The sequence below is a fragment of the Cinclus cinclus genome, chromosome 20 (assembly GCF_963662255.1).
Source record: "Cinclus cinclus chromosome 20, bCinCin1.1, whole genome shotgun sequence".
In the NCBI taxonomy this organism is placed as follows: domain Eukaryota; kingdom Metazoa; phylum Chordata; class Aves; order Passeriformes; family Cinclidae; genus Cinclus; species Cinclus cinclus.
Genome location: NC_085065.1, coordinates 8,980,402 through 9,002,383, shown reverse-complemented (window position 1 = coordinate 9,002,383; position 21,982 = coordinate 8,980,402). Strand labels below are relative to the sequence as shown.

Below are 21,982 nucleotides of genomic sequence, written 5' to 3'. Positions count from 1 at the left end.
GGTGTGAAAACACATGTGAGACAGCAGAAGGTTTACAGAGGACATGTTCAAGCACTGAGTTAATCAACACATGTTTTATTTGAGTTGCAGATCTCCTTGGTTGCTCAAAAAAAATAGTGTAATAGGATTTAGATTTTTTTTTTTTTTTTTTTTTTTTTGGTGAGGGAGGGAAATGTAAATTTGTCTTGCACACCTAAATTATCATGGACAACTCTATCCTGGAGTATAAATTCATGTGTTTATTACTCTGCTGTCCTTTGGGTTGTTGGTGTTCTTGTGGCTATCGAAATACATTTGGGTTTTACACAGAGAATCAAATTGAAAGCTCAGCTGGAAGTTCCTGGTGGAGAGACACTCCAAGGTGAGTCCAGCAGGGAGCAGTTGGGGTGGACCTCCTGTACTGCTCAGTTTTTCCATTGCAGGATGAATGGTGTATGAATGAGAATGCACTGGACTGAGTTACATGATGAGAAATGGCTAACAAAGACATGCTAGAATTCAGCTTAAGATTAAAAGATCTGTAGACTTGATTTTGCTTTCTAAAGAAGGTAAAACTTCTTTTTTTTGTCTTTCATATCTTAACTTCATTATTAGTTATACTGGAAAACTTCCCCCAGTAGTTCACTGAATTTTACAAAGACTTTCTTCATGGCCTGGTTTTATCATGCACAGAGAGTTTTAGCTTGTAGCCTGGCAGTGTAATGAGATAGCTGTCAAAACCAGGGTAATGATTCATAGGCTATCTGTGATGAATATGCCAAGTGCTTGCAGTGTGTGCTAATGTCTAAAAATATTTTGCTTTGCATCCTTATTGGTTTACCAGCTGTGGTTCCAGTAGCATAAATTATGGTGTAGGCCTTTTGTTATTGTGAGGATAGTGTCTCGTGCTGTCAATGCTGAAGATGGTTTTTAATAGTTTTTGAGTAAAATGCAAATGTATATGAGGCTAAGTATGAGAGGAATATCAGATTTTTTTTTTCCTTGAGTGATAATTTGTGTCTTGTCATCATTTTTGTTTGGTAAGCCAGGCATTATCAAAGAAATTAGAGGGCTGTTATAGTTAGAAAACCATCCATCCTTTATCATCACTGAGCCCAACACATTAAGTTTGGTGCATATGTATTCCTACTTGATACTCAGAAAAAATTATTTCCCTTCTAAGATGTGGGACTGATTTGTTTACATGTGAGCACACAATTATTTCTATGAAATCAGCAACAGTTATTGAAATCAGCACACAGTGTCACCCCTCCAGGGTCACTGGGAAGTGTTTTTCTGTTCTTTATTCGTGCTTGGAGAACCTCTTGTGGCATCACCCCCACAGCAAAACACGTTTCTGGGTTGCAGACCTGTAACCTCAAGGAACTCAGTGGCCTGGTTTTCTATCTGCTTTTTCCACTGACTTCAGTGGGATTCATACCTACATGGTGACCTTCATTTCAAAAATGGTGGTTTTAAGCAGATGAATTAATAGACAAAATTATTGCTGTGGGGATCTCTTTTCTTCTAACACAATAAAACAAACAAAGGCATTGCTTTGCTAACGCTTAGAAACATTTGAGCTGTTGGGGTGAAAGAAGATGTTATCGCCTTTGACACTGAACTGCACCACACACACACCAGACTTGTTCTACAGCTTTCACTGACCTTCCCTTGACTGCCAGGTTCTTCAGAATTGTTTTGAGTAATTTTGTTACTTGGATTGCTGTAGCATTTTATCTAAAGATGTGGTAGATTTAGACTGAGGGGAAGATTCTTATGGGAGAATTAACTAGTATATATAGTTTCTTTTTCTATTAGATAGTGTATTTCTATTTTAGTTTAAAAATACTGTTTTCTGCTTAGTTACAAATTTTAGGCTGTTATGGATTATTAGAAGTCAGATTTAAAACATCTGTCAAATTTGAATCCAATGAGAGCTTGAAAATTTGTCTTTTGAATTAAATTATTAAAATTATTTCTAAAGCGGTCCCCAAGTAATTTCAAAATATTGTAAATTGTTAACCTTATATTGCTGTTGATGTGGAAGATTGTTATGAGTACAGACTGTCAAGGCAGTAGAAGCTCTTTCTGAATTCCAGAGAGGGTATGTGTTAAAATAGATGTTGCAGTTTCAGATGAAATTAAAGAAGAACCAAACCAGGTTTTCTTTCGGTCTCATTTTCTTTGTCCACTAAATTAAGTTATTTTTTCTTCATGTCCTGACATATTTTTCTTCTTTTTCAGTTGTTATATCTTCCTAGAAATAAAATTGCCATATGAAATAAAAGTCTCTTAAGAATTTGTGTTGCATCACAACAGTTGGGACCTCACCCCTGCAGGGAGGGAGGACAGGATCTGTGTTACCAGTTGTTCTCGAGTCTGTCTCAGGACTGAGCTTATGATGTCTTTTTGTGGTGGACTAAGCTCTTACATACTTCACAGAAAAATGAAAACAAGTGTGTCTTTTACATACAGATTTTTATATTTTTTGTAGTTTTTCATTGCAGTGCTAATCCCAGGCTTTAATTAATCCATTAATCAGTTAATTGCAAAGCTTTGTGTTCAAAATAAAATCTCTTCAATATTTGCAACTTCGATGCTTCAGTCTCTAGCCACTGATAAAAGTCCCAAATAAAACCAAGAGAAAGCATTTTTAATTTCTCGGTCTGGATGAAACACAAGTAATTATTTAAATAATTTGTTCAATTTTATATCTATTGCTTGATGCATTTTGAAAGAATAAAGCCTTGTTTCATTACTGTTATGCTAACTCCCTAGCCTTCTTCAAATGACTACTGCAGATACTGAACAAAAGAAATGAGCAATATTGCACAACAAAATCTACAGAGACACTGGGGGTTTTTAAAATTTAGGTCAAATGCTTTCACCAGGGTCAGTGTGCTACTGAGCTGGGTAATCTCAACTGCATGATATCGTGTGCTTTGAAAATTATGAGTGAATGGAAGATTTTTAATAATGGCATTTTATGTATTTCATCTGTGTTCAAATAGAAATTTAGAAGTATGGTAAGAACTAAGGAAATCTGCTCTATATTCAGTCTTTCCTCCAAAGGAGATGGTATCTTCAACACACAGGGTTGCAGTGACCACATCAATGTGACTTTGATAGCTGAGTGTAAGAAAGCCCTTCAGAAGAAGTGAAACTTAAACACAGACCTGAGGTGGCAGGGGGAAGGGGTTTGAGGAGAACATCAGAAAAGCTCTGTATTTGACAGGGAAATGATGCATGCATGTGGCAGGATCTCCTTCTCACAGGAATCCCAGTGCCTCCGTGCTGCTTTCACTCCCAGTGAAACTCCTTAGACAGGGAGCAGAACTGGGCCCGGAGCAGTGGGTTCCCTGGCTGGAGAGACCTAATGGCTTTTGCAGGGGTGAATGCCTTAAGTCCTTCCCATCCCAGGGAAGTTCACATCTCCCTGTTAACCTTGCCAGACACCATGGGATGGTAGCTGGAAGTGGTTCTTTCCCCTTCCCACACCAAGGGTCCCTCACTGAAAAGCTTAGGAAAAGCTGTTGTGATTTAATGATCTTGGTCATATCTGAGAACTCTCTGAGAACTGTCTAGAACTGTCTAGGCAACAGCCAGGTGTTCATTTGGTTTTCCACTGAAACTTGCATTAACACTTCTTCAGCTACGGTTTTCTTTCTCTGTTGTTCAGCTTGTGACTGGAGGGAAGTACAGAAAAGTTTTCCTGCTCTGGGTGCAGTGTGCAGAGGAACCCTTTGCATGTTTGTACTTTGGCTGGTCCCAAGTCCTAGGAACCTGCTGAAATGTCAGTAATTTGTAAGACAATGCTGGTTACTGATGTTTTGATCAGAGTTTTAGAGCTCACATTTAATTCCTTAATTTCTGTATCCTTGATGCCACAATAAATAGATATTCAAATGTTAAATATGAAAGTCTTAAATATACAGTCTACAAATACTGTTCTATACACTATGTATTCCTGATATGTGATACCCAACTATACTCATGGTGGTTATTTTACAGGCAAATTTTTAGTGAAAATGTTGCATGTATTTACTTCTTACTTGGAAGACAGGAAAAGAACATGGTTTATGAAGAATATACTGATTCTGTAAGATAATAAGATAAAAGATAAGACTTACACAGAGAATAAGAAGTAGCCTAGAAAAACAATCTTAAGTCTGTATATGCAGGTGATGTGGTGGATTTGCTGTATGTTCTATTTTAGTTGCAACCAAACTTCAACACTAGACACACATTCTGGGTGTCAAATTCCCACCTGCAATTTAAAGGAACTCAAATAGTTTTGATTTCCTGTCTTTAACAATTGTATTTTCTTGCTCAACTGACTCTGTTTCACTCTAGGTGCAGTTTCACTGTGTTCACTAAACTGAGCCTCACAATCAGATGATTTTCAGCCCTGAAAGGTTGTGATAATGGAGTTGGGTCATGTCTTCCCCTTCTCACTGCAGAATCAGTCATTGTGGCTTGTTAAATGCTGATTTAGGGAAGAGTGGATTTAGGATGATTAATCAACTACACCATCCTAAGATGTTTGGTGAATGTGTGTACAAAAAGACCTAGGGGACAAAATTTTCATTAATTACTTTGGTACACTGTCTACAATAGTTCAACAAAAGTTAGAATACAGATGACTGAGATCACTCAACTTTACAACAGAGCCCCTCTGGTCTTACACCCAGTGAGGTTGTTAGGCTTGAAAGGTACTCTGAGTTCAGTTCTGATCAGTAACATCTTGCAGTACATTTTTATAGGGCAACATGAGAGGAACTGTTATGCATTGTCCCTGTTTGAACAAACACTGCAAAGTTTAATCCCAGATGTAAATATTTTATCTAAGTGCAGATGGCTATGCAGCCTGCATACTTTAACAATGTCAGGTAATGAATATTGTATTTATATGTTAAGATACTTCTCTCGTTTTTTTTCCTGGCCTTCCAGCAATTATTTCTGATCTGTGGTTTGTGTACTGTTTACTTGTACTTTCATCTTTTTCTGTACTGTGTGTTTTACAATTGTCTGCTCCAGCTGATTATGGCTGGAAAGAAGCATGTACAATATTTATAGGTGCAACCTGAGTGTTAGTTAGTACTGTGTTATATTATCCTTTTGGCTTTGTGTTTTGGCTGAAAGTATAATGCTTTAGTTGGATTGCACTAAAATGTGTAATTCTTCCAAGGAAGTTATTCCTTGTTATTTTAATTTGGCAATTAAGTATTTTGCTTTGCAGTAATTCTAACATGACCAGTAACTGTTTTTTACAGTAAGTGATTGAAGACATTGTTAATTATGTAAAACTAATACATTTTCATTTTGTGTGGTAGGTTAAGAACTATATTTAACTGTGAAACTTTGAAACATGGCAGGTGCCACGCAGATGAGTAATGCAGATGCAGCCTGCAAACAAAAAGTTACTTGAGCAAAAACTTGAACCCTGATAAATGGAAATGGGTCAGTCTTAGGATGTCTGGGATCATCTTTAGGCAGGAAGTGAAGAACAGACATTAAATTAACATGCTTATTCTGCTTTGTGTGATGGAACCCCTTGGACAGCCTCAGTGTTCCCACAATAACCACATAGTTCTGACTCCTCTGTTTTTGTGTGATGCCCTTTTAATAAAATTCATTGTTCTGTAAGGGCTAGGCTCAAAAGCTGCTTGGGCTGGAGGAGGGTCAGTGGCACCAAACTGCTCCCCAGGATCAGAGTGAACTGGAATGTGAAGTGGATGTTAGGACCCTGCAGCTTGCTGCTTTCTCAGAGATGTCTGTGCACGTGCTCTTGCTTATGGGTCATATTCCTTACAGTGTTATTTACCCTGTACTGCAGAAAGACAGTACTGGGAGACATGAGGTCTAAAACCACAATTAAGAGATTTAACAGTATGGATCTTCTCCAGCCTTTAAACTGCATCTATTCTAAATATTTTGCCCTTACTCCGAAGCAGCTGACAATGCTTACAGCTCCATCTGTCTCAGCCACAGTAGAGTACTGGTCATTGTTCAGTTGCATTTATCCAGGTTCCACCCAGCTGATGTCTCTTCATTTCTAGGGACTGAACCTGGCAGAGTGTACCTGTGTGCCTGGGAGGAGGATGGGTTTGACATTGACATGGGTTACCTGAGTGCTCTGAACTTCCTTACTCTTTATAACTTACTGCATGGTCTTTTGTCAGTCCTTTCCTGGATCAGCCCTGTCTCTGTTCTCTCCTAACTCTAGTGCAAGAAGACTTTGATATCAAATTGAAAATGGAGGTTGAGTTTTAACTTCATATCCCAGTCTGTTTCTAGAGGAACTTAGCACAATAAGACCCTCAGTGTTAACAGCAAACTAAACCAAACCAAAAATCACTGAATTCAAAGAGGCAAGAAGATTGTTCAGTCTGTTTATTTAAAAGAAGGGATGTTCTAGCCCATGTACTGTCTGACAGTTATGAGTACTCTCTGTAGTAAATAATCATATTCATCACATGGGGTTTTTTTTCCAGAACACCAGCTCAGTAACTGTGCCAGAAACACTGCTGTTTGTTTCAACCCTGGATGGAAGTTTGCACGCTGTCAGCAAGAGGACAGGAGCAATCAAGTGGACTTTAAAAGAAGGTGAGCAGGAGGTGTCCTGATGCCCTCTACTCAATAGCAGGAATAACAGACAAATTAACTAGCAATTCCAAATGTTGTAGGACCTGGTAAATACTTAATTTTCTTTTTTAAATTTCTCTCTTGTAACAGAATTAAGCTACAGTATTTCTAGAGTCATGTTCATCTTCATAATTTCACCTCTAGGTATTTTCTAGGTTTATGTGAGCATTTATTTGCTTGTGGGGGTTTTGTTTACCTTTTTTTTTCCCCCTGGATGTTTAAGCTGCAGTGTATGATTGGTAGGCATCATGTTTTATGGGAATGAGTGCAATATTAGCAAGCATAGAACAGAATAGATGTATCAGCTTGTGGAAGTGATGGGAAAGGGATTGCATGATTCTGTCTCTGGAATACCCTACATTCTCTGGTGCAGTGCATATTTTGCAAACCTCAGGGCTTTTTCTAAAACAGATGTTTAGGAACAGCACAATTTTTTAAATAAAAGAATGGCACTTCTGTAAAGGAATTTAATATTGTTCAGTGGCTGGAAATTATTTTGTAATTTTAATTACTGAGCAGAGCTATCTCTGTTTTGATGAAAAATTTAGTATTTGATGCAAATTTTGTTTAGTGGGACTGGGACTCTGATTACGTATGGCAGAGGTGATAGTAGCACATTCACTTCTGGAAATAAATTAGAGGGTCAAATGGAAGAAGTCATTGACTGCATCATTCTGTCCTCTGTTTTTAAACCTGTCAGTTTAGTAGGTGAGCTGAAGTGGTGGGAAGTGGATTGTACATATCTGGTGTCTGCAGTACCAAACAGTTGTTCTTCTTTGTGAAGCCATTTTTATCTGAAAACAGATCTGTTAGACAAAAAGTTGACTTTTTAAATAAGCAAAGAAGTCGTTTGTAGCTCTTCTTAAGGTATAAAGGGCTAAGCTTTGTATTTTCTTGAAGGACCTTGTTTTTCTCCCATCTCCTGTTTAAATTTAGACCCCTCATTTTCCTGAACAGCCCTGCCTAGAAGCAGGTTCATTTAATCAGAGGTCAGCTTCCTCATTTAGTGTTGCTGTAGGCTAAGAAAAACTTGCTGGTCTCTTTGTCATTCCAGTGACACAAACATACCCTGCCTACTCCTAGTCTAGAAGGGAATCACAACTGGCATTGCTTTGCAGCCACACTTAGTAAGTGGCAAGAGGTTTTTGAAGAAGAAATGAACACACTTTGGTGGCGAGAAGTATCTTGATCAGTGTGTTGCTCAAGGAACCTCCCTTGTTTAAAAAAATCTTGTTGCAAAACTCTTGTTGGTTCTGTAGAACTGCCAGACTGGATAATCTAGTTTTATGGGATTTCTTATTTTCTCTCTGCTGCTAACTTCTGCATCTTACGTACGTAAGTTGTGCTTACTTGATTTTTTTCAAAACACTTACTGCTCCTTAGTTTATTTCTGTGCAGTAGGGCAGCACACAAAGGTCAACAAAAGAAAAATTAGTGGTAGGTATCAGTGCTCCAAGATACTTCCTGAGTTAACTGAGAAAAGTGGACAAGTAGAACAAGGGCCTCTAAATATAAATCGGTGAATTAATTTGTAATAGGAGGGGGTTTATTTATTTTTGCAAATCTGTACTTGGTGGTCACCCTGTGGGTGGGAGGCCCAGCAGACAAGAACAGTGTTGGAAGCAAATGAAATCCCATTCAGCTTGCTGTGCTAAATCCCTGGAGAGACCTAATAGTGCAGAATTCATTGTTAATATTAGTGTATAAACACAGTAGCTGGGTACATTCTGTCTGTCAGCAATGTCCTGGTGCTGTTACAGAGGTTACCTGGCAGGAAGCTGCCTGCACTGCAAGGAGTGCTTTTGCAGGTGCCATTTTATCCTGATTACAGCAGATAAACCATGTGCTGTAGCTCAGGCACTTCGAGAAGTTGTGGAAGTCACCTGAAACATTGCAGTGGCACTCACCAGGAAGGGAACATTTTATTACTGCACTTGAGCAGCAAGGTATTTAACAAAGGGCAATTCAGGTACATTTTATTTTCATTAGTGGAAAAAACCAAGGCCGTGTTCATTATCAGGCAGTGCTTAAACAAACATGAATATCTTGCAATGTGTGGCTTGTTTTAATTTAGCACTGAAGCTTATCTAAGGTGTGTGGAGTAAATGAGCCAATGATTATCACCACAATAACATGTTTGGGTTTCCTGCCTTCATGGAGTGCTGGCAAGAAAGGCAGAGTACTTGTGCTGCCCATAAAGCAGGCAAAAGTAGGTCAGTTAGGAATAGGACTTCCCACTGTCAGAAATAAGCTGTGTCCCTGCAGTTACATATGATCAAACTGTGGACTTACTTGTTGAGGTTAAAATCTTGAAATCTTCATTTTCTGTTGGTTTTGATGGGTCCTGCTGTCTGGCAGTTCTCAGGATCTTTCAGTGAGCAGCTAGCTGATGCTGCTCATTTCCTGGGCATTTGAAAGCTGGCAAAAGGTTGCAAAGTTTAGAGAAAAACCCATATTCCTCTTCCCCTGTAATTTCTGAGAGGCACCTTTGCTTGTGCTGTGACCCCACACAAGCAGCTGGTGTTGAAAGCACCGTTGGAAAAGCTGTGGTTCACATTTCACATCAGTGGCTGAATGAGGCTCTTGGTGCCACCCCTGATCAATACAAGGAGCTGTGAGACCTGAGTGACAGTGGGACAGGCTCCTGTAGGCTCCCACATCTTCTGCATTGCCACTAGCAAGATACTTAGTCAGCATCCTCAGCAAGGTTCCTTAGGATTAAACCTCTTTCCCAACAGTCATGGAAATAAAACAACTTCTGTCATTTCCTACAGACCTCTTTGAAAGGTACAGAGGTGCAGCACTTTAGATTTGTGTTTACATGCAGGTGGACAGAGAAAGACATAGTCATGAGAACCTGTTGGCAAGGCAGAATCTGGAGAAAGCTTTCCTTCTTGCTGTCAGATTTTATGTCACAGTGGTGATTTCAGTGTGAGCTTTAAGAGTGTTATGTTAAGACTTTGCTGTTCCCTCAGATCTTTGTAAAACTCACCTTGTATGTCTCTGTTAACTCAAGAGCTTGCTTTATTGAACACAAGACTAAATTTGAGATGCTAAGGCTGCAGTTTTTCAAGCTGTAGTCTTGGACAAGCTGTTTCTCTGTTCTCTGTCCTGTTGTATTGTTCAAAAGGATTTTTCTTTTTCTTTTTATTTTTCCTTTCACGAGCTCCTTAAAAGCTTTCCTTTAAGAAATAATTCAAAGTATTTTGCCAGAAGAACATTTAATATCTGCAAATTTGGATCCTCATTTAGAGCCAGTATAAATTTTTTTATGATCTTCAGTTCTTTGTAGCAGTCAAAAAATGATGGCCCATAATCAGTTTAAAAGGTTTTGATTTCCAACACCTCACTCATAACCTGTAGAATTTTGAAGGCTCTTAAGATAAGACAAAGGTATAAAGATTGTATCTGTTTATGGGATCCAATATGCAGATTTTAAAGGGCTCATCTGCAGTCTGTATGTCCTGCTTTAATAACAGTGGTTTTATCCACGCGAGAAATAATATCTTTGTGCATAGCTGTAAATTAATAAGGCTTGGCAAAACAAAACAGTTGTAGAACAGTACTGTTTTCAGCAAATTCCAGAGCATGGTTTGTGTCTCTAGCCTCATTTGCTGTCCCTGCAGCAGCAGATGAGGATGACATGGCTTTAAACTGGCCCGTTAGCCCAAACCTTGTGGTAGGGCCTCAGAACAGGAAACCGTTTTTTCCAGCTCATTCCAGTGGGGCAGTGACTTATTCACTGTTTCAATCTCCCACTTCTTCTTTTCAGCCATTGGCTCTAAGGGCACATTGCAGTGATGACAACATGCAACTTTATCTTGTACATTAAAAATACTCCAAGTTTGGTCAAAGGGCAAATTTACCTCATAATGTAGTTATGAAATACAAAGTCAAATGCATTATATTTAGCGTATAGGTACAGTTTCATAAGGCTTTTTTTCCATATACGTATGCAAAAGTGTGGGTCAGAAATATCTGAAATGTATCATATACTTCTGCCCACTCACTAATATATTCTGGCCATGATGCAACCAAAACTGGATTGGGACATCTGCCTGCTGCCAGGTTAAAACGTTCATTTTGGGCAAGTGGAATAGAGCCAAATAATTTACCAAATTACTAGACAGACATTATGCTTACAGGTTTCTAATAACTGCTGTACTTGTGAATAAACTCTTGGAGTTGTAGAATAAATCTTTATAAAGTAGGATCAGTCTCCTTTTAACTTTTATTTTTGGTAACAAAGCTATTTTACAAATTTTTCTAACAGAGGCTGTGTTACCAGTTCAGAAAGCAAAAGTTGGTGTGTGCTTGCTGAACTGTAGGACTTTAATGTAGGAATCAGTAACATAATCTGTCTTAGTGGAGACTGAAGGAAAAAAAATTGGAAACACATGGAAATATCTATAGAAAACTCAGTCTTCTCTCCAGCACTGCAGATATTTACAGGATGGTGTCCTGCTTCCTAACTCACCCCCACCATGCTCCAGAGCTGTTCTCACATCTGTTTTCTTAGTCTAGAAAGTGGGAAAAGCTTTCTGTAGGACCTTGCAAGAATTTGGCTTTTCTCTGCTACATGGAATGGAAGTTTGAAGGAGAGGGAGATGTATTTTTCAGTTTTATCACATTTTCTCTCCAGCTTTCATTCCAGTTGCTGCTTTTAGTGGTTGGTGTTGGAACAGATCAGGCCTGTTAGAGGGACCTACCCAATTACAGGGAGCTGCAGTCCAGGGAATTTTGAAAGCAGAGTGACGTGGTTCAGTCCCAGCATGTCAACTCTTGAGTGGGGAGCAGCTGGAGAGGAGAGAAGGTCTCAGTGCTCTGACTTTTGCAAGACCTTTTTCTGTTTGACCCCTTGTGGAGTAAAAAGTGACTTCAGTCACAAGAGGGCTCCCTCTTTTACTGGTCTGTGTTCAAGCATATGAAAACTATTGTAAGACCTGGCACCAATTAATTGAACTTAAGATTCTCTTTTTATCTCAGAGCAAGTTCTTATTTCAAAACAAACTTTGAAATAGAGGTTGGAACAGGTCCCAAACCACATGAAAGTGAATGTGAAGAGTTTATTGTCTGTCTTCAAAGGACCTCTGCAGAGCCACAGCTTGGGCTCAAGATCATGATAGTGTTAAGAAAATGAAAAAATTCACATCACTGCAGTAACTTAAAATACTGAGAAATGGCTTTCTACAGTCTGTCTTTCCAGGTGGATGGTGCTAGTAGTGACAGAAGAATTCCTTTCCCTTTAGAAAACTAGCTCCTCCATCCTTATGAAGAACCTCATGTGTGGAAATGAATCAGAAATCCATAAATGCTTTCTAACAATTCATACACAACACTTCAGTGTGCAGGAAGCCATCAGAATAATCAGTGCTTTGGTTCATGTGCAACTAAGTACTAAAAAAAATCCTGCTGCTTTGTCGTAACTTCTTAATCTGTTCTATCTACCACTTTTTTATCTTTGCTCATAAATTGAGTTTCAGTTGCTAAGAAATCAAGTAAAAGCAGGATTTTTTTCATTTCTGATGAAGTACATGATGCTGAAGACATGGTACCAAAGCGAAGTTCAAGGACTTTCATGACAATGATGCTTCTGTGCACACTGAACAGCTTGGGATTTGCCATAAGACTCATTCATGTCATCTGATAGGCAGGAGTGCTTCAGAAAAACACTGCAAAACATAGAGACATTCATGAGAATTGGGGCGTTGTTTATTAAAGTGTAGGAGACATTTATTGATGACATTGGAAACTGCTTTAAGTGACATTTTCCCAACAGCTTTCAGAAATACAAGCTGAGGGATAAAAGCTCATGCAAGTAATTTTTGCACACGGATATGTGCATGGGTCCTTTCACTGTTGTGGTGCTGTGTTGTCAATAAAACCATGCAAAAATTCTCAGATCTTTAAGATAACTGGAGCAGAAGGGAGCACTTTATTTTGGTTGATAAAAATACAATGCCCAGTCTTAGAAAATTGAGTAAGAATAAGCTATTAACCCAAAAATGCTTTGCTGTATTACTACTCTCCACTGTATTTTCAGGACAGAGAGGGAGGTCTAGGGAAGCATTACTAACCAGACTTTCCTGCAAATGTCATGGAGGAACCAGGATCAGTTGCCAGAAGACATAATCTACCTTTGAAATTTCCTGTAATTGTTCATGTTTTCCTGAGTGTTGCTTGAAAAAACCCCTGAAATACTGAGGTGTTTGAGGCAATCCCACTCTGTGTTGTTCTGCTGATGTGTCCTGTCAGTAACAGTGCAGTTAGCAGAGCTGGAGATTGATTCAGATTGTAGTAATTTCATATAACAACTTCACACCACCATTTAATTCAGAGAAGAAACAGTCCTGTTATTAAAATTAAAAGTTCCTGAAGATTATTCTGACAAGGAACTATTTATGTTAGTTAGTCTTATGTTTTGCCTAGGTTGACTAGAAAGTGATTTTATAGAAAATCTGCATTGTTGTACTTAATAAATATGCAGTCAGTTGTCACTTCAAAAACAAGTTGTGCAGCTTTGTTGCTCCTGGTGATCTTTTGAGGGGATTTTTAGGAATAGGACAAAGTTGTCCCAGTGCTCCTGGTGAAACTACCGTTGTCTCACACAGACACTGTCACTACAGGTGAGAGTTTATTTTCTTACCAAATGAGACACTCCCTGTGTAATCAGTTAATCAAGAAACTTCCAAAGTTTTTTTTGGCTTTTGCCTTTAACAATGCTTGTAGCGTTTGCATTAAATCTTACTTAACTTAGGCAGGTGTTGCTTGTTCTGAGCCAGGTGTCACTTGTTCTGATTCATGATGCTATTTCTTTCACAAAACTGAGCATTGCCTTCCCATAAAGCATTTGTGATTACAAAACCTCTTAATGTCTCTCTTCTTTTAGGTCACTTCACCCAGACTTAGGGATACCCTGAGTCCATAAACTTCTCAGTTTGCTTTTGGTAGTTCAACCCAGCAGCTCAGCTCAAGTCAATCCACTTTATATGATGGGCAGCAAATGCTTTTTTCTTGCTTTTCCCTAGAGATGGAGAGTTGATGATATAAGTCACCACGTGCTGTATTAGATATTATAAAGCTTGTGGAATACCTGAAGAAGACACTGAGAAATAATTAACATATAATCAATAAGGTGGGGGGTTGTGGTCCCTCCCAACATATCCTGAAACCAGTTTCTTCACACAAGGGAGAGAAATGAATTGCTTGATGTAGTTAATGCAGTAAAAGGTCTGACTAAGCAGCATGGTCTGTAGAGACAGATACAGAGGATGAGTCACTAAGCTCCTTTGTTTGAATGTTAATTATTCTTAGGACCTTTGATGTGTGTTTGGAGTTTATTTTGACACCTTGGGGAGTGTATCCTGTAGTATTTTTTTAGGCTTAAAGAGAAAAAAATGTCACGTAGTTATGTTTTGAACAAAACTGCTCTGAGAGTGTTTACTGTTGTAAGAATGAATTAATGAAATAAAGATAACTGTACTGTTATCCCTTATATCCTGCTTTCTTTGTGTCTCTGGCATTAAATGTGCTTCTTCGGGTGACTGCTGCTTTCAGCTGTGTTGCAGCCAGAGATCTGCTTGGGTAGGGGGTTATGTTTTATTAATCCATGTAAAACCAGGTCATCCTTGCAGGCCATTGCCATCAAACCCAGCAGCTGGTGTGGTGCCATGCCCTGTAGAGTGGTAGCAACTCTGTAAGCCCTGGGTACTGAACCCTGATTTTCCTGTTCTTGTCTTGCTTAGCTCTGCAGATATCCCAGTGCACTCAGGCTGCCCAGAATCTGTGCCAGTTTTCCAGTCAAAGGCTGTCAAAACATCAGGGTTTTTGTTCTTATTTCCTTCCTGTTGCATCATGATGTTTGTACAGAGACAGAAGAGGAAAATAATAGTATGTGTTTGGTCATGTTTCATCCTCTTAATCAGACTCCTTCCAGTGGAGTTTGATTTAACCTGTGGTACTGGAGATCCTTAGAGGATTGCATCCTTTTGGCTTTTGAGGTGTTTTCTGCCAGTAAACCCATTAATAAGCACATGTCTGTCTTGGAAGTTGTAGAGTATGTCTTATAAATCAGGATACTTCTATGGAGTTGGCATCAGGAGTGTAAACCCTTTGATTCAGGAATTTATAAGCTCTCAGTAATTTTGAGGTATTTAGTGAGCGAAGGACTTCAGAAGACTTTCTCAAGTGCTTTGTTTCCCATTTTATGAGCCAAGTTCCAAGAACAAGAGGAGGCTGCAGAGAGTTTACTTTCAAACTGTGCATCAGCCTTTATAAAAAGAACATGATGTTGTAAGCTTGACTTAATCCTGTATCTGGTGAGTTCAAGGATTGAATTGCTGGCATTTTGACTTTTTCTTTTTCTGTGTGTGCAGATCCTGTCCTCCAGGTGCCGATCCATGTGGAAGAGTAAGTCTGTTTCCATTATCTCCTTTCTTCTTTTGATCATAGAACCATGGACATTAGGATTTGAATTTGTTTGGGGCTCTTTGTGTAGTTTGGGTGTAGGGATCTCTTTACCTTTCAAATTTACTTAATTCTGGCAACTCTTTCATTGTTTCTTGCCTTCTTTATGCTCTCTGGTTTTGTTTATTTGTTTGGGTTTGTTCTAAATCTGTGTATTCTTAAGAGTTTGTAGGTTTAGTTTAAAAGCTTTCACCAGAGTCATTGCCTGCCACATTTGGATCTTTGTGTATTCAAATACATTGTTGGTCTTATGTTTTATCAGTTCTGAAACTTCCTTATATTTTTTTTTAATTTTCACAGTTAATACATGAAACTGCAAAAAAATTAATGTCAGATGAACTTCTCTGTAAAGCCAGTGCTGACCACAGTTTCTTTCCTGCTCTCTGAGAAGCACAGTACATTTTTATCATTTATAATTGCTGCTTAAATCCTAGGCCAGCATTTCTACCAGACCCAAATGATGGCAGTTTGTACACGCTTGGTGGCAAGAACAATGAAGGCTTGACTGTAAGTATATTTTTAAATTTTCTCCAAAAAGTGCCCCAGTCAACCTCGTGCCTTTGCAGAAGGAAAACATACTTACATTTTGTTAGAGCAGAATGTTACCACCTTGTGATTGTCAAGAAATTATTTCTACTTGAAAATATCAACACCGCATCTTGTCCCCATGTACAACTTTTCTATAACTCACTAAAATAATGATAATTACAAATAAAATTGATGTTTTATTATCCAAATTTTGAATAATCTCAGTGTGATTTGATGGGAAAGGTACCCAAAATAACACCAATCAGATGTGTCACTCTCCTCAAACACGTACATTTCTAAAACCATCAGTCAGATGCAGGATTAATACTTTTTCTGTGCTAACCCCTTTAAAAGGTCTTTATAGGATTTAGTAAGCAAACAAAAATGCTGAACCTTTCAGATTCATCACCAATCCACATAGGCCACAGTTACTGCCTAATGCTTGACTTTCATTTTTAAACTTTGTGGTGATACTCGGATAAAATATTTGGCTTCCTACAAGAATTTTTTCCTCAGCTGGTATGATTTCCTTTAGGAACTTCAGTATTGTTAAATATTTTAGTATTTACTCTGGCTGAATTCTCAGCTATTATAATAACAGAAATAACCAATAAAATTATTGTTTGTTTGTTTTTTCCTTAGAAACTTCCATTTACTATCCCAGAGTTGGTGCAGGCATCTCCCTGTCGCAGTTCTGATGGGATCCTGTACATGGGTGAGCTCAAATTTTCTCTTCTTTACATTGTAAGATGTTCAGCAACTACAAAATCTAGAGACTCTCAGACAAACTGAAGGAAATAGGCCTTATTTTGGGTATTAACTATGGGCCTTGATAAGTCTTTCTGATGACAGAAATGCAGTTTACTGTGTGATGATTAAAAATCAATTGCTTTTACTGAAGGAGAAAGTACCTTTTGTAAGCAGTGAAATGCCTGGATGAGAATTTTTGGTTTCTTGAGATGCAGTCTCTCAATAAAATATGACTTCTACTAAAATCTTCTTATGATTATAAATGTAACTGACTGTGTGATAATTAGGATAAAATTGGAAATCCCACTGCACCACAGTTAGACATCCTCCATTGTCTGAGGCACAGTCAGTTCATTTATAGTACGAATAATAATTTTTTTGCTCACTGTCCTGACTCATTCTAATTGCAGATGGATTTGGGAGGAGAAAAGGAGAAGAAAGGACAGTTGTTACCTATCACAACAGTAAAATATATGAAGATCAGAGTGAGCTTACTATTGGGGATTTTAAATCTCCTGAAGGGCCAATGCTCTTTCTGGTTCTCCATTTCATGTCTTGCCAGTAAATGAGAGAAAAATGTTTATTTGAAGCTTCTAAACACAACATACATGTGTTAACTTCAAAGAAATTCTTAAGGCCATAGCTCACATAGTCTTAAGAGGCATGTTTGGATTACAAGCTTTAGCAATTTGAAAGGTGTAGACCCTCACTTGTTTTTTCCACCTCCTGTCATTCAACATGAGAACTTCAGTCTCTTCATCTCAGAGCACCTGGGATCTGCTGCACTCAGAGCTCTGTTAGATTTTATGTGTGAAAAAAAATCATTCAGCCAATAGTATTTACATTTCCAAACATTGTATTTGGGTTTGGGGTTTGTGGTCAGTATTTTGGATTGGCCAGTAGTGCTAAATGATTAAGCGAAGTCTGACTATGAAAAACTGTTTTATTAAAAATGCTTTATTTGTGCTAAATCCATGGGTCTACTAAAGAAAAAAGAAGACTGAAAAGCTGAATGGAAATGCAGTTTTTCCAACTGAATGGTAATGTGGCTTAAATTATGATTTCAGGTAAAAAGCAGGATATTTGGTACGTGGTTGACCTCATGACAGGGGAGAAACAGCAGACCTTGACTTCCTCTTTTGCAGAAAGTCTTTGCCCATCAACATCCCTCCTGTATCTTGGGAGAACAGGTCATATGCTTTTTTTTTTTCTCCTGTAGTTTAAAAGAAAATTCTGTTTTTTAAAGTTTAGGCTCATAACAAATGACCCTGTGGTGAGTTCAGGTTTTCAAGTTTATTTCTTGGAAAAACCACTGTGAATTATGATTTTAGACTGTATGCAGAAGAATTATTAACTTTAACAGCAGAGAGATAATGTTTTTTTCAACTTAGATAGTAGGTAATTATTCTTTTTGTTGACTAAGTAGCATTTGTAATGTAATTAATGGTGTATTCCAGTACCAGCTATGAACTGTTTGCTCTGTGACATACAGCTTTTTAAAAACTGTTTAAAGAAGATGGAAATAGAGCAGATCCGCTCACAAGTGCAGTGTGCTAAATAACTAAATTTAAATAAAATTTTTATTTAGCACAGTGCTAAATAAAGTTAGAGCAACACCATGGATGTGCTGACTAGAAACAGGAATGTGTTACAGACTTGTTCTTTACCCTCCCTATCAATGTGTTCCTTAAGACGGATAGTGTTGGGAAAATGAAATGCTGACAGCAGTGGGTGCTGTGTGGTGTTTGAGGAGTGTCTCAGATTTGAGAAGATTGATTCTATTCTCTCATAGGTTTTTTTGCTTCACAGACTCTATGTTTTTTAACAGAGTACACAATCACAATGTATGACACCAAAAAGAAGGAGCTGCGATGGAATGCCACCTATTTTGATTATGCAGCTACTTTGCCTGATGAAGACATAAAATACAGTAAGAATTTAATTGCTGTCTGTCTCCCTCCTGCAGTGGAACTTTGTATATAGGCAAAGATATTCTGAATTTTTTGTGCAGTGCATGTACTTCTGCACATTTTTATCCATCACATACTGCAATATCTAAAGCCTGTTAGGTAGCTCCAGCAAAACTGAATCCAGGAGGGTGCAGCTCTTGAAGGTGTGATTCCTTAAAATCAGAGAGAAATGGCAGGAGAGGCAGCAAATCTGGACTGTGGTGCACAACCTGATTGCAGTGCTCTTGACTGGCAGCTGGACTTGTGTCAGCCCAGTCCTGGCCGAGGCTTTGCTGCTCAGCTGCTGTGCAGTGAAAGGTGTGATGGTGACAGCAGGCAGAACCGTTCCTGTGCATGATGAAAGCTGCAGAGCCCAGGTAACCTCCAGACGTTTGTGCATTTGCAGAAATGTCCCACTTTGTGTCCAATGGGGACGGGCTGGTGGTGACCGTGGACAGCGAGTCAGGGGACGTGCTGTGGATCCAGAATTACGCGTCCCCCGTGGTGGCCTTTTACATCTGGCAGCGAGAGGGGCTGAGGAAGGTCCTGCACACCAACGTGGGCATTGAGACCCTGCGCTACCTGACCTTCATGTCCGGGGAGGTTGGACACATCACCAAGTGGAAATATCCCTTCCCAAAGGAAACGGAGACCAAGAGCAAACTAACGTGAGCCTGAGATTCTGCTGTTTTCACTGTCCATTTGACAGCTTTGTCCTTAAACTGTTAACATTAAACCCAGTTAAGGGTTGTGCTACAAGTTGCAGCATGGTGAAAAGAATGCATAAAAGCATTTCTAGTTCTCCAGGTGTTCTTTTATATAATATTTTACGTTTTAGCATGTAAAGTCAGAAACCAAACAGAAAAAAAACTATTAAAATTAGGTCCTAAGTTTTATCAGATGTTCTGTGTTGAATAGTTTCTCACAATGTGGAATTAAATTTGTTTTCCTAATGTGAAGCCTTTCACAGTATAAAAATGGTGCACAGCATTTTGGCAAATGTCAGTTATTGAAAAATGCAGAAATAGGATATGAGTTATGTCAAATGAGCAACAATGCTGTGAATAATGAACTGACAGTGCTTTCATAATTAAAAAAAAAGGCTTCATAATACAGCAGTACTTCAAACAATTTTACAGATCAAGGCTTTTCAAGATACAAATACTGATGATTTGGGAAGCTCCCGTGTTGGTTCTGCAGGGTTGTGCTGCCCAGGTTTTTGCTTGAGATGGTAACACATCCATTTGCCTGCTGCTAACAGTGACTGTGTTTCTGCAGCCCAACCCTGTACGTAGGGAAATACTCCACGAGTTTGTACGCCTCGCCCTCCATGGTGCACGAGGGAGTCACTGTTGTGGTAAGTGGGGAGCTGCCAGGTGGGCAAGTGCCTTTATGGAATTGCTGCTGTCCTGGGCTTGGAAGAAAGGCTGAAATGGAATCATGCATAAAATTATATTAAAATAGAAAATAAAACAATGAAGCCTGTACATCTACAGAAATGTGAGGTTTTGAGATTTCTATCAAGAAATGCATAGCAAATTAAGTATTTCCTGAAATAATTAACAACCATAGAATACATGACCTTACTTCTGGAATAATTTCTAATGCTGCAAAGCAGTAACTGCAGCTCCCCAGGAATTGTGCCAGGCAGGTTCAGCAGGAGCAGACCTGAGGTTACTGCTGTTGTTGATGCTTCGTGGTTCATGTTAAAATTGCTGGTTTGTTCATCAAAGTAACTCCTCACAGACAGGAAACTGCATCATAGTTCTGTTTTGCTTATTATGGCTGCCAGGTAGGAAATATAGATCCTGCTTAATTTTAGGGGAAAACAAAAAAAAAAAAAAAAAAGAAAGAAGTAATCTCATCTCCCAGGCAACATATCCCTGAAAAGGTCCAATGTCCAAGGTTGTGGAAGCAGCTGCTAAGGGCATAATGGCCATGTTTACTCACAGTGACTTTGCTGCCAGTAATCTTTGCTTGCCCACTCATTTTGACCTCCAGCTTTTTAATTTAGTTGCCTATTTAAATATTCTAAGGCCATGGTAACAGTAATTGTAACACTGATCTCTCTGCAGCCCCGTGGCAGTGCCATTCCCTTGCTGGAGGGTCCAAAAACAGAAGGAGTCACCATTGAGGACAAAGGCGAGTGTGTGATCACACCCAGCACTGATGTGAAGTTTTCGGGCAGGCTGAAGGAAAAGCACAAGCTCAACTACTGGAATGACTGGCTGCTGATAGGTGTGGGAGGCCCTGCCTGGCCATAATTACTGAATTCTAGTAACAGTGTCTAGTTCATCCTCATTTGCATATAAAATAATGTGTTACGGATCCACCTGCCTTCTGTTTTTCCCAAGGCTCCTGTCTTATTCTGTGACTGTGCAGTGCTCCATGTGTGGAAAGTTATTTATTGCTTACTTGCCCCCTCCCTCAGAGGGGGGTATAGTAATTTATTATTTACTGAAAATACTGTATTTGGGTCTCTTTGGATTTTTTTTTTATTGTGCATGCTGTCACCACAGTTCTCATCGTATGGATCAGACAGTCAGGTTTTCCATTTTGTAAATGGATTAAAACACAGAGGCTGAAGATAATGTTTATTAATTGTCAGCCTGTCCTGTGTGTCCCAAGTCCCTAAATTTTGGAATTGACTTTTCAGTGCATTTACAATTTTGCTTCAAAAATGAGGAATTGTCTGATGTTCAGCTTTTTGAAGTGCCATCTTTCTCTTCCCATGATCCCTTGCCTTGCAATGCCTTGGGTTTTAGCTTTTCTATTTTTCAGATTCCCTGCTGCTTAGTGTGTTACTCTGAAACTTCATATTAGGTGTTAGTAAGTTCTCTTCACAGGGTAGTGACAAAATAATCCCTTCCCAGCTAGAGACTCAAAAAGCAGAAGCAATGGCAAAGGGAAAGGGGCAAGCCAGGAGGCTGAGACTTCATAGCCTGGGGCTGGGGTTGGATAATTAACCCCAATATGTAGATGAACCAAAACTTATAAAAGTGTAAAGACTCTGGACTGGGATCCATCTTGAATTTGATTTGGGTGTGGTCCCAGCCAGGCTCTTGCACTGCCCAAGGTGGAGCCTTTCAATAAATACATATTTTATTCCTTTTGGCCTGTCTAGTCCCTGTTCCAGGTCAGCCTTTCCAGGCATCAGTTCTTAATATCCTCTCTCCTGCAGTATGTCAGGCAGTTCCCTGAAACACTTTGTGTTCCTCTGCAGCTCTCAGTGACCTCTGCCCTCCGTCTTCCCTCTCCTTTCTCTTTTCTTCTCCATACATGAGCATCATGTTTTGTGAGGTTCTCACTATTCAGCAAAGGTGCTGCAATCAGGGACATCTTTGCTAAAAAAGGACAACTTTCTGTTTCAACAAATGTGTTTTATTTAAAGGGCACCATGAAACACCATTATCTGCCCCGACAAAGATCCTGGAGAAATTCCCAAGCAACTTACCAAAGAGGCCTGAAAATGTGATTCCGGCTGACTCTGAGAAAGCCACTATTGAAGAGGTTTGTGATGAGAATAATTCTCTTACTGCATGAGAGAAAAATACAAAGGAGTAGAAACTAGGGAAGGACACAGAAGGAAAACTGTATGGAATTGCTTCACATTTTTTGTGTCAGATGATCGTGTACTTAGCACACAGAATCACTGGTATGCA

The 21,982-nt window shown here is 39.0% G+C and overlaps 1 protein-coding gene across 3 annotated transcripts in view; it reads left to right on the top strand.

Moving 5' to 3' along the window:
• ERN1 (endoplasmic reticulum to nucleus signaling 1) overlaps positions 1–21,982 on the top strand; it is a 32,106-nt gene that overhangs the window by 2,655 nt on the left and 7,469 nt on the right. The window contains exons 2-12 of one of the 3 annotated variants that reach the window (XM_062506475.1): positions 3,258–3,273; positions 6,477–6,588; positions 15,003–15,036; positions 15,528–15,600; positions 16,264–16,336; positions 17,439–17,561; positions 18,200–18,301; positions 18,727–18,988; positions 19,599–19,677; positions 20,396–20,558; positions 21,712–21,830. In XM_062506475.1, coding sequence (XP_062362459.1) covers positions 3,258–3,273; positions 6,477–6,588; positions 15,003–15,036; positions 15,528–15,600; positions 16,264–16,336; positions 17,439–17,561; positions 18,200–18,301; positions 18,727–18,988; positions 19,599–19,677; positions 20,396–20,558; positions 21,712–21,830 — 1,156 coding nt within the window. Of the gene's footprint in view, positions 1–3,257; positions 3,274–6,476; positions 6,589–15,002; positions 15,037–15,527; positions 15,601–16,263; positions 16,337–17,438; positions 17,562–18,180; positions 18,302–18,726; positions 18,989–19,598; positions 19,678–20,395; positions 20,559–21,711; positions 21,831–21,982 lie in introns of those variants that run through there. The other 2 variants (XM_062506474.1, XM_062506476.1) reach the window with 2 other exon arrangements.